At 40.5% G+C, this 15,921-nt stretch overlaps 1 protein-coding gene across 1 annotated transcript; it reads left to right on the forward strand.

The window, feature by feature from the left end:
• Positions 1–14,108: 14,108 nt before the first annotated feature.
• Positions 14,109–15,845, forward strand: neurod6b (neuronal differentiation 6b). Its single transcript, XM_005742520.1, has 2 exons — positions 14,109–14,254; positions 14,610–15,845. The coding sequence occupies exons 1-2, from the start codon at positions 14,242–14,244 to the stop codon at positions 15,617–15,619; spliced, it is 1,023 nt and encodes a 340-aa protein (XP_005742577.1). The 5' UTR covers positions 14,109–14,241; the 3' UTR covers positions 15,620–15,845.
• Positions 15,846–15,921: the final 76 nt, after the last annotated feature.

Raw genomic sequence — 15,921 nt, forward strand, 5'->3', positions numbered from 1 at the left:
TTATTTATTTTATTTTATTTTCAGTTGTTACAGATGGGACAGACATGACTGAGGGATAGGAAAGGCAGAAAGAAAGATGAAGGAAAAGAAAAACAGAAGGGAAGAGGGACAGTGAGAAAGGGCACTTAAAAAGAGAAAGAAGAGGAAAAAAATCTCCTGGATCACCTGTTGAGAGAAAAAGACGAGAAAACAAGCAAAAAACAACAACAACAGAGCAACATACTAAACACAACACCATCACGTTAATCTAGCTAAGTGTAAACAGCAGTAAATACTAAATATTGAATGTTGTTGTAGGACCGACAGTGCATAATGTGCTTGGAAATAGCAGCCAATAAAGGTGTAGTTTATGTCTATGAACAGTGAACACCTGTGTGCACACCTGTGTGGATCAGTGCGCTTGTATTCAAAAGGTTTCCCCATGTAATGGGGCCCTGTTCCCCAGGGCATGAAGCAGACATGGAGGAGATCCAGGCTCCAGACATCCAGAGGCCCCAGAATGTGAGAGCCCAAGGAGGACCACTGGAGGGGCATCCGTGCCACCCTCCTGGGAAAATCTAAATATTAAATAGCCAGTGAGCGAGTGAAGCTGCTGAGAAATGATGTAAGTGTCATGGACCTGGGTCATGCGACTCAGTGTTTTGAGTTTTAGTCTATTTTGATGTTTATTGTTTGTTTAGGTTCATTAAGTTATTCTAGCTCATTTCTTATTATATTACCCTTGTGTTAAGTCTCCCTTGCCGTTCATGTGTTTATGTCTGTGTGTCTTAAGTTGTCAAGTTCATGTTGTCGTTTCTGTCATCTTCCCCTCCGTGTTTCCTGTTTTATTTTGAAAGAGTCTGTTCTTTGTTTACTGCATTCAATTTACTCTTTCCTGTGCATCATTATGTATATCCAAGTCAGCTGTTTCCTCATGTGTCTCCACTTCCCCTGATCACCTCATGTGTGTATTTAAGTCCTCTGTTTTCTGAATGTCGTGGTCAGATTGTCTGTTATCCCCAGCATTGTCTTAGTCATTGTTATAGTCTTAGTCATAGAACTTCATAGTATTTGTTTCTTAGTATTTTTTAGTTTACTTAGGGTGCCATGCTTTACTCCTGCTATCATCCAAATAAAGGATCGCTTTCTGTTTAAACCTGCAACTCCTCGTCCACATCTGCTTTTGGGTCTTGTTTCAAAAAATACACCAGCGCACCCCGCCGTGACAGTAATGGAGTGGGGATGTTTTCTTGGCACACTTCAGGCCTCTTAATAACAACTGAGCATTATTTAAACACAACAGACCCCCCCAAGCATTGTTGCTGATCATGTCCATCCCTTTACGACCATAGTGTAACCATTTCCTGATGGCTGCTTCTAGCAAGATAGCAGGTTATATGTCATAAAGCTTAAATCATATTAGAATGGAATGGAAAATCTGCATTATGGATCTGCAAATCTGCAGGAACTGTGTTTTGCTATTGTAACCCAACCAGTGCAGGGGCCTCCCTACACCCTGGACTCTACGTTGTGTAAGTTTGTGTTGGATTGGGGTGCACAGCAGAGAGACCAGTTGGACACAGGCGTTCAATTTGTGGCTCGGACCGCACCGTTTATTCAGATGCTGGGGCAAACACCACTCCAATTCTGCTGCTGGCCCTTTGCAAATCACAGTAAACACTGCGTGATTATCAACATAGTAAAAGCCAACAACAAATATATAAAAAACACATTAAGCAAAAATAATCATGTCTTTACAAAATTCCTCAGTCTCAGGAATGAGTATGACACAAAACTAACATAGCAGGATTACCAGCAAACTGTAGCTGAAAAGCTAATGCTTCATCTTGCATTACTTTGCCCGAATGAATGCTCTGCTAACTAGCGGGAATGTAGCCCGAAATTGCGGCAGATATTACCAAATGAAACATGCACACAAACTGCTCATACTCTTATCAGACAATACATGAACCTCCCAACAAACACAATATATGCTTAGCAAACCGTCATTTTACACAGTGGAACACTTATTTTTAAACAAAAAACCAATGCAGTACACCACTGACAGTGCTTACCTTTGCAAATCACAGTAAACACTGAACCAAGATGGCGCCCGCGCGAACGAGAAATCTGAACTACGGTGTCCTGCAGAGGACAAATGGTCAAAATTGCTTAGATCTACCATATATATATGCAGCTCAACAGCGACACCTTATGCCTTATTCCAGTCACTGCCTTACACTATTATGTCAATATGGGCCCAACTCTCTGAGAAACGTTTGCAGCACCTTGTTGAATCTATGCCACAAAGAATTAAGCAAGGTGTACCTAATAAAGTGTATATGTGACAGGTTAGTACACATAATTGGTAAGCCACCACAGGTGCAATTCTACGTTTGCCAAGGTAGCTATGTTTGGAAACCTCCCAGAATGCACTGAAGCAATAGCAGCATGTATTTACAAGTCGTTTTATGCACATTCCCAATATTCCTGCATGTGCATTCCTGCAGTGTTACACAATATTTCACAATATGTCACTCAGAAATGTCCTCGTGCCTATTGTTTTAGTGTTTAAATGACTAAGTCCCATTTTAAAATGTCAAATTAAATGCCATGTGTTCTGTCATTGTCATTTTAAGATAACTTTATCATCATAATGTTCTTCTTTGTTTTAGATTTACATACACACGATACACATGTAAAGAAAAAAAAGAAATTTTTGTCTTTGTCCGATATTGTTAATATTTACTGAGTGTGCACGGTATGTATTATAAATGACAATAACTGTATCTTGACTTACTTGCTAATACGCAGTCCACTAGGTGTCTCTGTTAGACCTTGAATTAAACTGCAGCTCCACCAACAGCACACCTCTCTCCCTCGGAGGGCCTGTGGTACTAAAAATGATCAACGGACTTGATGTATATTGTGTCACTCTCCCAAGATAGTCCATGTATAGCTCTTTATCCACCATATAGGCAACTCCACAAACATTACACCGTGACTGCATATTTATCACCAGTAGCATGCATATTCATGGGCAGGTTGATGGAGCTCGTGGAGGGATGTGTACGAGTTCTCAGCTCAGTGCTGAGTGCCGGAGCAGAAGGCGAATGTTAATTCAATTATACGGCAGCTGTTCCTTGGTGCCCATGGCCACTGTGTTTGCACTAGAACAGAAATCTTGTATTAGGTCCCTAGCCATAAAAGACCGTTGCCAGGCATGAGAATGGAGACTGCCTGTAACCAAAAGCCATCAACAGTATTTTAAAGAGCTTTTAATGCCTATTTTTGGCTTGATTGAGGAATCTGGTGCTGCTGAAATGTAAGATTTGAGAGATTTTTGCCGCTGCTGTTGTTGTTTTGGCTCACTATTGATTTACAGAGCTGTTGTTGTTTTTTGTAGTTGCTCTATTAAAGCAGCTTGGAAGTATAATGTGCAAATGGGTTTCCTTGCTGTATTAACTCCAGTCAAGGGTGACTGAATAGAGTGTGCATCCTGTGGTGATTGTTTTATCATATTGTCACTCTTTTCTTACTTTGTGCATGTGCACTGTGGAGTCATGCTCATGACTTGTATGTTTTAGGTCTTCAAATGTGCTCAAACAGAAGTCCATACACGTCATGAAGAGGAGTGCATTCAGCAAAGGGCTACGTGCATACAGTGTGAGGGAGCATGTGCTGGTATTCGTGGTCCTCCCCAACTCCTCAGGCTCGGGCTTAGCTCCAGTTCTGCTTGATGCAGTAAGAGTAGGAGGAAGTGTGGTGGGAGGAGGGTGTGAAGGCATCCACTGGCCCTTACCTTCGTTACCCGGCTTTCTGAGACTTGCTCTGTGTAATTTAATCACACAGCCGCTGGCAGGAACCGCTGCTCTGATGTTACCTGGACATGTTTGCTTTTCTTTCATCAAAAGGAAAACAGCCACACCTGCACAGAGGCTATGCTCAACTGCACATTGCATATTAATAATAACAGCAGCACTGATGTCACTGATGTGGAAACACCCTTAGACTCATACACTCAAATGCAATGTTAATAAAAAGAGAAAAGATTATTTTCATCGATGATGTTGCTTTATAAAATAGACACAAATGCTCCCAGGACTCAAGAGTGACATCTGCAAATCGCTTGTGTCGTAACATTATCAATCTACAATCGAAATATGTTCAGTTTACCATCACATAAGAAAACAAATGGAGCACTAATGCGATGGTACTACACTGAAGCAAAACAACGATTGACCTTTCAGGACGCCATTCTATAACCTAACCAGAATTAACAGCACGCTTTTGCCACTTAACTACACGCGGTCATGTGATTCGGTGTGTGAAGTAGACATTGCATATCAAGCTGTTTAATAAAAATTAAACCCCTTGTATCCACTGGAAGGCGCACAGAGCTGTATTTAGAGTGACTGATCGAGAGCCCAGAATCAAAGGGGCCTGTGGCATGAGCTGCTAGTGTGTCTGGGAATTGGCCCAAATCTTAAAGAGCCAAGCTTTCCTCATCTTGACTGGGGGCCGACCCCCAAATAGGAAGAAGCTATTTCTACTGGCAGCCAAGTGGTTGCTTTTCTGGAAGCCTGTCAGGTGAGGAGTGGTGGCTGCCAACTGTAACCCCCTCAGGTGAGCACAGGGGGCAGGACAGACCCTCATCATGGCTGCAGCATTGTGACACACAGCAGATGATGCAAGTCACAGAGGGCACTGAGCTCCCTAATGTCTCAAGACAAAGATCCTCTGTAAAAGACTACAGCGGTAATGGCTTAGAAAAACTCCAACATCCCAGACAACTGTGAGCAGCTCATTTGGAAGAGCAGCGAATGCAAGTGTGAACACATTTTAATTCAGAAAGCAGTTGTTTAGTTATGCATACAGGAGCTGTAGAAATATGGTTTGTTGCTATGTTGTTTGGTCACTACTGACCTTCACAATGTGTTTCTACAACGTTTTACTTTAAATTAAAAATAAATAAATAAATAAAAAAACAATCTGAAAATAATCTTTGAGCCTTCAGCACTCATAATGGCATTTTCATATTTTCTGATATGTTATACTCTAAAAATAAATCACTAATTAAATCAATATTGTTCCAGCCACCTGCTGTTGTTCAGTCCTCTGTTGTGGATTAGTGTGACTATACCGGAGGTTTCCTGTGTTTTGAAGAGTTGTCTTGAACACTGCATATATTATTATTATAGATCTTTACACCACCTTACTTAAGTATACAAATGCAATTTTGCCTCAGTCTTTATATAAAAGACAAGTCCTCAAGCTGGGAGATGGATGACTTGTTTTAATCGATACTGTACTATACTGTGCTAATTTCTTACAAATTTTTAATTATAAGAAGGTGAATGATAAATTTTAAATCATTTTAAAATGAAGAAATCCTCCATGTTAATAATGCATTTTGCCATTTACCATTTATGGAAACTTAAAAATAATCTGCTTTATCTGCTTTAAAAAGAGCAGATAATGTACTGACAGAAAATTACAAGGATGTTTTAAAGTGATGGTTTTATTTTATCTAACATTCATTTAACCCACGTTTTTACTCATTCTTAGTTTCATGAATGTTGGTCGAACATTTTTTTAGCTTGTACCTTCTATTAAAAGATATATCAAAAGTATTTTGTGCAGTATCAGCTGCGAACTAAATACATCCAATGTGAGAACTGAACTGGCCCTGTGTGATGTCACTGTACTAAAACCCTGTTATCTTTTGCTTGCATTTACTGATGTTTCTTTGTTATGTTTACTGTATTTTTTCAGATTACATGGTGCATGAAATTGTAAAGAAACAAAATTATTTATGCATTTTTTATATACAACTGAAAAATGATCTTTGGTGATGGACCCCTAAGCATTAATCCTTGCTTTCAAAACTTCCCCTCAGAAATGAACAAACATTAATCACATTAATGAAATGAACAAGCACATTAATAAGGCTGTTTTTGACCATCTTAAATGCCTCTTCCATTGATAGAAAGCAGTTCTGTAGCACAGAGACAGTACCACCCCAGCATTGGGAGGAAGAGCTGAGAATCCCTGTCTTAAAATGAAAACAAACAAACGTGTGAGTGTTTTATTATCCTTCAATAACCTTCAGCATCACAGAACTGTTAGGTGATGTGGACTTCCTAGATCATTTTTCATGTCTCACAGGTACCTCGGGCAATAACCTTCATTAAAGCCTGACTATAAAGCCCCAACACTCACAGTCTTTGTTCTAAGCCCAGTTCATTCCTCTAGACTTCAGCACATATACTCTCTGGAAGAAAATACACAATCTCCAAATATTCATTTAATGTTGGACAGCGGATTAAAAATAGTTTAGATGATTGGCTTTTAAATAAATATTAAAGGCTCTGTTGACCAGCACATTAGAAGGCTGAAACTCTTATTTATGACGACAAGAAACAGGAACGGGGTTAGAAACTTGGTAACCCATGACCCATGAATTCAGGTAGTAATCATGTCTATCTGTTGGACTATAACTGAGCATGCACTTGCATGTGGCTGACCACATATTTTGATGCTGGTCATAAATGTGTTGGGATACCTACTAAGATGAATTTCTGTCTGTTAAGACTCAAATATATACATTTTAAATAACCTTTTTAAGCAGCTGTGTGTTAGTGGCAGCCAGTAAATGAAAGATGGAGTAGTCTGTGAAGACAATGGGGAAATTCAGCAGGGTGGAAAACAATCTGATTTAAATTAATAAAACAAATTAACATCGCATTTTATTGAAGTCTATCAGAAAACAACTACTATTGTAATCTCTGACTCAGCAAATAGTTCCCTGATGATCTCAATCGCTAATTTCAGGTCTTCTTGAATAAAACATGATGTTAATTATGCAAATTATGTTCCCTGAAAAAGAGGATAATGTAGAGTATGCTTTTAAGCTTGCAAAAAGTCACGACCTTGTGACTACCAAAGCTTCAAAAAGTGGGCTTAAAAAAATCACTGGGTGGGGTCACTGTGGTTTTGTCCATCATATATAGACTGTCAGCAAATGACTGGCATTTAAGTGTGCACCCTTACAATCAAAAGAACATTATTTCCATTTGCTGTAATTTTATATTTGGTATGGCACCCTGCCTTTCCATGTGTAGATGGGGTGGAGAGGAGCAGCAACATAACAGTACCATCGGTAATGAGAGAAATGACAATGATTTGGTAAGATATAGTGCAAAAGAAGGAGCTGGTGTAGAGGTGGGTGGCGAAGTGGCTTGCAGCTACGCAGAAGCTGTGAGCAGGCTAAAGCAGCTTAAATAGCACGCTGAGATTTATCAATCGGATGTGTAAAAGATTATCAGCTGATCCTTCAGGACTGGCACTGAGATTTGGACAGAGCCAAACACCGCTAAGCCAACCTTCTACCATCTTTTTCATATTTAATAAGCAGACAGGAGAGTGATACTCAATTTTCATTTGGCAAGACAATGTTTATGCACATTTGCCAAAATGTTTTCTTTATCAGTGAATATGAGCTCTGTTAGGAAAACCGTGTGAGACCTGGTTTTCAGATGTCTTTTTGCAGAAATATTTATTGTAGATTTTGTACCCAGAACAAGGAGGATGACATGGTTTTTTTTTACAGAACATATCACCCAGCTCTTAAGGGTGTCCAATCAAATGGAGCATTTATATCTTTTTAACAGTTTACCCTCCCTTCCTGACTAAAACTGAAAACAAGCTTGAGCCTACACCAAAAATTGACACTAAAAGTAATGAGACGAATGTGTCTGCAGGCTGGTGACAGTTGACACAATAGTATCTACCACTACAAAGTAAACTGAATTAAACTAAAAATGATCAAATTCAATTATTTCTCTTTTATGTTCAAACTGTTCAGTTTCAAAAGGGATCGGGGAAATGAGGAAGCTTTCAGCTTTATTTATAAAGAACTTTAAAAATTTCAAAGCCTTACAGCAAACATAAAGGACAACAGAAAAACAAAAGAAGGCAAAAGAGACCACAGGAGATGAGTGAAAACTAAAAACATAACAAAAAAAATAAGAACTGCTGGAATGGATGAGGACATTAAAAGATGAAAAGTGAAGCCAAGGGGAAAGGAAGAAAAAGTCATATCAACACCAAAAGTGTCAATTAGGTGAGGAAACAGCATCACAGCCCTGTCAATCATATCATCCCAGGCCTTTGAGAAAAAAAATCCTGAGCTGTTACAAAAAAAATGTGTAAAAGTTGGCAAATCACTGAAGTCGTGCACACGCTAAAAACACTTGAAATTTTTGATCCCTCAGTAAAGTAAAATAGCACTCTGTCTGCTGCCTTATGCATCATGTTCATGTCTCTCCACCTATGCTCTGTGTCGACACACTGTATATAGTTGCTGGTGTCAGGCGCCACCGCCTCTGTTTTTCTACTGCAGCAAATAGTATTTCTCATCCATATCATGCAATGCTTATATAAAAGTAAAGATGTGAGTCTTACTTAAATATGATATCTGACACATTTTTATTCATCTTATCACTTTCTGTGTATGGAAGTGTGGCTTTCTACCACAACAGATTGTCGCAGCCACTTTGAGCGTGTGTGAACAGATTGTGCTTTGAAAAAGAAACGAGCGCCTGCAGCAACATCTCACGTCTGCGTCCCGACTCTGTCTGAAAACGGGACCAACATCTTTACATTATACATTTTCAAAAACATATCCATTATTCATATCTCCATATTTTAATGCTATTAGCACTTCTGTGCCACCCACCTAAATACCTGGATGTCTGCTATCAAAGGAGCAGTGACAGTCTGAGTTACTTTGTGCATAAAGAAATGAGTTGAGATTAAGAAAGCGGTGCAGTGGTCGACCATCACATAAAATTTAATTAGATCTATGAGGTGATTTTATTGCTGTATACTGGGGCATTTTAGATTCAAAACACAAAAGGACTCTGGAGAAAGTTCCCTTTTACCTCGAACCAGAGTGATTTTGTTGATAGGTAACAAGGCAAGTGCACACACATACACATACAATGCTCCACCTGTGTGGGTGGGGGGTGTGGCCACTCAGCAGCTGAGTGGGGCAGCATATGGAGTTTCTAATTGGGTAGAACAGCACAGCTGGAGGACTCCAGTCCAGGACCTGGCCTCTGGTAATCAGTCCCACAATCCTCAGCCCTCCTCTGCACATCCGCCAGGCTGCATGCAAGCCACTGATAGGCGGGCAGGTGGGGTTCAGTCTCAACACTGTAACCAACAAGAAATTTGTCCACTTAGAGGTTTTCAGCTGGAGCATGACTCAATGTAGACTAATGTCACACAGCGTGCAATAAGAACACCTCATTCATGAATTTAAGGCAAAATATCAAAATTAAAAGAGCTCAGAATTCTGAACGGCTCCTGTTTCAGCAATGCTTGCATGCGTGCAGTACTTTACTGCTGTGAATGGTCAAGGCAGAGACCGTTTTATTGCTTTATATAATATGATGTGATAAGGTCTTTTATTTTATGAGCTGTGTAAAAAAGTAATGAGAAAAGTAGCCAGTAACTTCAAATTAAAACATATTGTGTAATATATAATAAATCCATCCATCCATCCATCCACTTTTCTCCTGTTTATCTGAGTTGTGGGCTTTTCCAGAAGGACAACAAGATGATTCCAAACCAGCCACACGATGCAATCTTTCCATTGTGCCCAGAGTGTGCCATAGATTTTTTAAATTTTCTTTTTTTTTTTTTTTTAAGTATGTGTGTATTATATGGACACATAAATCTAAAATAAACACGTGTCCTTTCTTCTCATGATATAGCCATGTTTAATCCAAAAATGAGGGCTCAATTTTTTTTAAACTCCCTGCATACCAGAGTGCTTAAGGTTAACTGTTTTCTCCCCTGCCGATGTCAGTATCAAGTCAAGGAGTGACTGCTCCACAACAAAGAAATAAAAATCACAAATTCTTCTTTGTTTTGTTTTTATTTATTTATTTTCCAATATGCTCAGATTGCAAACTGGGTTCTGCTTGTCAGGTTTTACAAATGTTTCCCAGAAAATGATGGCAATCACCTCACACTGTTTCCACGTCCACTAAATGCTTAATATGATTGAAAGCTTAAATTCCTAACCAAAGCCTTTTTCAATAAATATTGTTTTTATTCTGGATATGTGAAGCACAATGTTCATAGAAACTCCTGAAAAACAGACCAGCGTTACTATCGTAATAACAGAAAATGAGCAGACAGACAGACAAACAAACATAATGCCTGTTGTATTTGTAAACAATGCATTTACATAGTAATAATAATAACAATCATAATAAAAAAAAACCATTTGTTTTCTTTGTTTGCAAGTTTCAAGCATTCATGCTGAGTCTATTGGTAAAACATCCACTGCATTCTACTGCGCACAATATCTGGTCACAATTACAAAAGTATGAATTATTTTGCTCATATTTATTCTTGGGCATTAAAATCACTATTGTTCAGAAAGAGTTAGGGCTTCATTAGGAATTTAAAACAGTTAAAACTGACTTACTTTGACTTATTTACTTAAAATTCAGTTTTTGTTCTCATTATATTTTGTGACTGATTCTGTAGGTTGTGCAGCTTGGTCTATTTAAATGTAGGGGAAAAGAGTAAAAAGGACAGTATATTCTTGAGGCTTTACAAAAGAGCAAAATAGATTTGGGACGATGCTATCATCAACACTAAAAGAAAAAGTGTGCCAACAACAGGTTTATAGTGTGAATTATTATCAACAGCAACTGAAGTGTTCATCTGGGTATCAACAAGTACTCAAAATAAATGGCTCGCACTCGTATGTGGCACTTTGTAAGCACTTCCTCATTTAGCTTTTGGGTTTTGAGTTGGGGTAATTGTACATGCAGCTCAGTTTAAGGCAATGCAATAAAGATACCACTGAGACACTGAAAATTGGCATTAAAGGCTTCATTACATCGTCAGTGTGAGATCAGAGTCAGACGCAGAGATTTTTTTCTAAAGAAACTCCACGTTACATTTCGGACAGGATCACGTTCTACTACCACACCGTTGACATCTTTTCCAACCACTTCACCTAACACTCATCATCCAGACACAATTTCCCCTTAACTGCTGACATCAATTGAGAAATGCTTGCAACTCAGAGTGCGATCCATGGCGCCTTCATTTGCAGCTCTGCACCACGCACCGTGCCTATAAAAGCTGATAATGTGATAATTAAAAGAGCTGACAGCAAGAACTGTCAGCGAGACACTCTGATTTACCAACCTCTGCTATTTATTAAACCTCTCAAATTACAATGCTTCCACCCTTGAAGTGTACACGTATTATATCAAATGCAATAATGACTGAATTTAGAGCTGCTGTGAATGAAGGAGAAGTTAAGGAGTCTGGGTGGATGACAGCTTGATAAAATCTGCCCAGTAAACATCTGAAACAAGGGTTTCTAACACACAAAAGATCACTGCCATGTCTTTCTCTCTCTCTCTCTCAACCACACCATGATTTATTACCTGAAAAGACAAGAGAACTAATTAGTGAGTAATTAATTAATATAAATTTGCATATTTGCATTTGCAATTAGTGCAGTCAACTGATTAGTCTGAGATGGGGAGTTTGACTCTTCAGTATGTGTGCGTGTGTGTGTGTGTGTGTGTGTGTGTGTGTGTGTGTGTGTGTGTGTGTGTGTGTGTGTGTGTGTGTGTGTGTGTGTGTTTGCTGGACCAGAACGCTGAGCAGACCAGCTGAGGCATTTTTGGGGGAAGGCAGTGATGCTTTTTTTTCTTTCATAGATCTATACATGTACTTTGGATGTGTTCTTGTAAAGTATATGTGCTGGCCCACATGCACACTAGCCTGTCTCACACACATTAGGCTAAGTGTTTGCACATTCGGTGCTGTGTGTACATGCTGTCATTGTCACCGTAGAAACTGCGACTTACTTGGGCCTCAGTGCTCGGAAGTCAAACCAAGATGTAATCAGCTCTCCGTGGCTCATTCTGCTGATCGATGTCTTGTAATGTCCAATACAGAGAGATTGATAAGTTGTTTTAATTGATTATCCTTTCAACAAGGTCATTCGCACACATACATTTGCATGTGTGTGCATGAATCAGTGCGCTTGTGTATGTGTGTTCCACATAACTGAGGTGTGCATATACCCATATCGAGTGCCAGCTGTGCCCCAGTGTGGAATTGGCAGCGTGCCACTGGGCCTTTTCCACTGGGTGTGCTTAATGTCTATGGTACTGAGGTACCAACACTGCGCAGGCCACCTCTTTACCATCCTTTGCATTTGAAGTTTCTGTAGGAATTTCTTAAACCATTTTGAACCTACCTGTTTTTTGCTATCTTTCCCATCACAGTAAGCTGAATATCTTGGAGATTTGGACTTGTGCTTGGATAAGGAAAGGCATCTCTGGAAAATGTGAAAACTATTTTATTTCACAGACCCAACAATCAAGTATTGTTCACCAAATAAATAGATGACTTCTTTTGTGGGCTAACTATAGAAATCTTAGTGTTGGTTGTCTCATAGACACTAAAATAAGTAAACAATAATAAAATACGGGAAAGCCTAACCGCATTGCTGGATACCACTCGAGTTAATATGTTACCTTTCTAATATGTAAACATAAAATGAGAAAACTTAATTTAAAATAAAAGATTTCAAAAGTTAAGAATTAAAATGGCTTTTCAAACAGGTTCTAAAAGTGTCTCATGATGGAGAGGTCCTGATGTGAAGGGGCAGTTTGTTCCACAGTTTCTGAGCTGCAAACGCTCGATCTCCTCTGTGCTTTAATCCGGAGCTCGGGAAAGCTAGGAACATTTGCTCAGCTTCAGACTTCTGTAATCTGGAGGGAGCATGCCAACTTCAAAGGTTAGAGAGGTAAAAAGTTGCCAACCCAAGCAATGCCTAAAAAACAATTATGAAATCAGTTCAAAATCTGACTGGCAGCCAGAATAGTGATGGTAATATGGGAGATATGACCTTAGACCCAAACACTCCATCTATGTAAGTAACAATCATTATGTATACTTTCTATGCACTCCAGCTTAAGTACATTGTTTGCTAACTGCATTAACAGCTTCTCCTTTGTTTCTTGAGAGGAGAATTTAAAAAAGTATTCATTAACTAACTAAGCATTTTAGAAGTAACCCTTCCCTTTGCCACCAAGAGGGCGGTGCATTCAGTGAGGGTAATTAAATAGTAAATTGACCATATGAGCATTGCATTAACAAAAACATTGCTTTTGCTTCCAAAAGCACAAGAACCAGACACAGAAATGAACACTGTTACCACTGTTACTAATATAATCAGGGGTTTTGTAGATGCCAGAGAGGTCAAAGATTATTTTTTTGTAATGCTTTGGAAATATTTGACAGAAGTCATGATGCAAAGAGTGCATCACTCACAGATTCACTCACTCACATGTGTAGAACATCTTTTGTTTTTCACCTGTTTTACAGCTGCTGCTCCTGAGACACGCAATGAGTCATTTCCAAAAGTCAAGTAAAAATGATGCTCACGAGGAATTCTCACAAAACCTGTGACGCTCATGCTGTTAAAGTGGGTCCTGAACCCTTATCAAAAAATTAGACTAAACGCTGTTATTGAATCCCCTTTGACCCAAATATAAGAGCTTCCCCCCGCCGCCCCCCTCATTTACTTTTGCACCCAAATACATTTCCAATTGTTTTAATTAATTTATTAATGTAGTTTAATTTGGGATGTAGGAGAGGGTTTTTTAAGCTTTCCATCTCCGCCGCACAGCTTTTATTTGCGCATACTTAGCTCTGCATGGATCACATAGTGCGGAAATTCATAATCTGTCTACCTGTTGAGAATCTCTGCAAACTCCCTCCAATTTTCCAGACAAAAAGACATTAATTCATCTTTCTTACGGGGAGATGCAGATATTAGTTGTTATCCCTCTCCGGTCTCTGTTTCTGACGGTAAACGCGGGCCTCCCGGTGCCCATTACCGGAGCTGCCAGATGATCGGTACGGAGCGGAGGTCCCGTGGGACAATGAACACGTGGTCTCGGCTGCCACAAGACGTCAGCGGCAGATGGCATGGGTACCCGCTGTTGGCATGAGTGTCATTCCTCAAAGAGAGAGGGAAAGGGAAGAGAGGGAGGGAGAGTGAGAGAGGGGAAGGGAAGAGCAGATCACAGCAAGGTAGAGAAAAGAGAGTGCGCAGAATTAAGCTCTTTCTTCCAATTTGGTAGCTTGCGAGTGAAGAAGCTGAGGCGCAGTTTCAGAGGAGATATTCGGGAACATGCAAGGTACATGCTGACCAGAGGTTAGTAATGTTTTTGTTCGCAATTTGTTGACTGATCATGCGCTTTTATTCTGGGTTAAAACGTGGTTAAATACGTGGCGTACAACTGGCCAGTTTTGGACTCTGATTTGGAGCAAACATAAACTTTAATGTGATGTAATATAAGGTTTAAAATATGGCTATTTTTCACAAATCTAAAGGCAATTAAGTGTAATGCCTTTGAAAAGGTAGCAAGCTGTGACACTGGCCTTGCTTGCCAATTTGTTACTCTTCCTCTTGGGAGGGCTCATTCACGAGGTAATTAACTGACAACCTTCAAAAGACGTCGGGGTTCTACCTTGTCCTTATAGTTTATGTTTCCGCTTTGATTTTACAGGAAATATGTTGACACTGCCATTCGAGGAACCTCATATAATGTGTGAGCCGCGGTTTGGTGCCAATTATCCCCGTGAAAGCTTACCTGAGAGCCTGGAGCAGGAGCGACAACATAACCCTGACAGATCCAACTCAGACATGAGGGAGATCGAGGACGACATCTCCGACAGAGATGAGGACGAGAGAGAGGACGATCAGGATGAAAACGGGCTTCCTAAAAAGCGAGGCCCCCGAAAAAAGAAACCGGGCAAAGAGCAGGTTGACAGGGCCAAACTCAGGCGCCAGGAAGCCAACGCCCGAGAGCGCAGCCGGATGCACGGCTTGAACGCTGCGCTAGAGAGCCTGCGCAAAGTTGTGCCGTGCTACTCCAAAACTCAGAAACTGTCCAAGATTGAGACCCTCAGACTGGCTAAAAACTACATCTGGGCCCTGTCAGAGACTCTTAGCGCAGGGAAGAGACCGGACCTCCTCGCCTTCGTACAGACTTTGTGTAAAGGATTATCTCAACCAACGACCAATTTGGTGGCAGGTTGTTTACAGCTGAACGCGAGAAACTTCCTCACAGACCACAACGGAGAGGTGATGTTCTCTGGGAGGGCGCCCTACGATGCCATGTACCCGTATCCTGGATCAGACATGAACACACCCCCCGGCCACAGCGGGAGCAGCTTGGACAGTAGCGCCAAGCCGTTCCGTCACTACAGCTACAGCAGCGCCTACGAACCCTACTACGAGAACCAGTCCCCGGAGAGCGGGAGCCCGCATTTCGACGGCCAGCTGAGCCCACCAATGAACTTTAACGGGATTTTCTCCCTAAAACACGACGACCCGCCAGAGTACGGCAAAAATAGCCACTATGGCATGCGCTACTGCGGTGCGCCAGGGCGCACGGCTCTTGCGCATAACTCCATGTACCGAGTCTCCCCAGAGGCCCGTTTCCCTTACGATCTGCACGTCCGCAGCCAGTCCTTCCAAGCACAAGGAGAAGTTAATGGCTCTTTCCACAATTAATCAATCAGCTGGACAAAGTTCAAGCTTGAGAAGCGATGCAATTTCCCCCCACAGATGTCGTGAGTGGAATGAAATTGACTCAGACAGGCTGATGCACTGCAAAAATGCCAACTGAAACAAGTCATTTTTTGTGTGTTTTGAAAGATGATACGAAGCCAGAATTTCAGATGAAAGGGATTCACAAGTTTCTTGTTGTTGTTCAGTTTCATTCGTCTCAATATAAACTTTAAACACACACACACACACACACACACACACACACACACACACACACACACACACACACACACACACACACACAC

Source organism: Pundamilia nyererei, unplaced genomic scaffold, assembly GCF_000239375.1.
Source record: "Pundamilia nyererei isolate P.nyererei 1_Seehausen unplaced genomic scaffold, PunNye1.0 scaffold00121, whole genome shotgun sequence".
Classification (NCBI taxonomy): Eukaryota; Metazoa; Chordata; class Actinopteri; order Cichliformes; family Cichlidae; genus Pundamilia; species Pundamilia nyererei.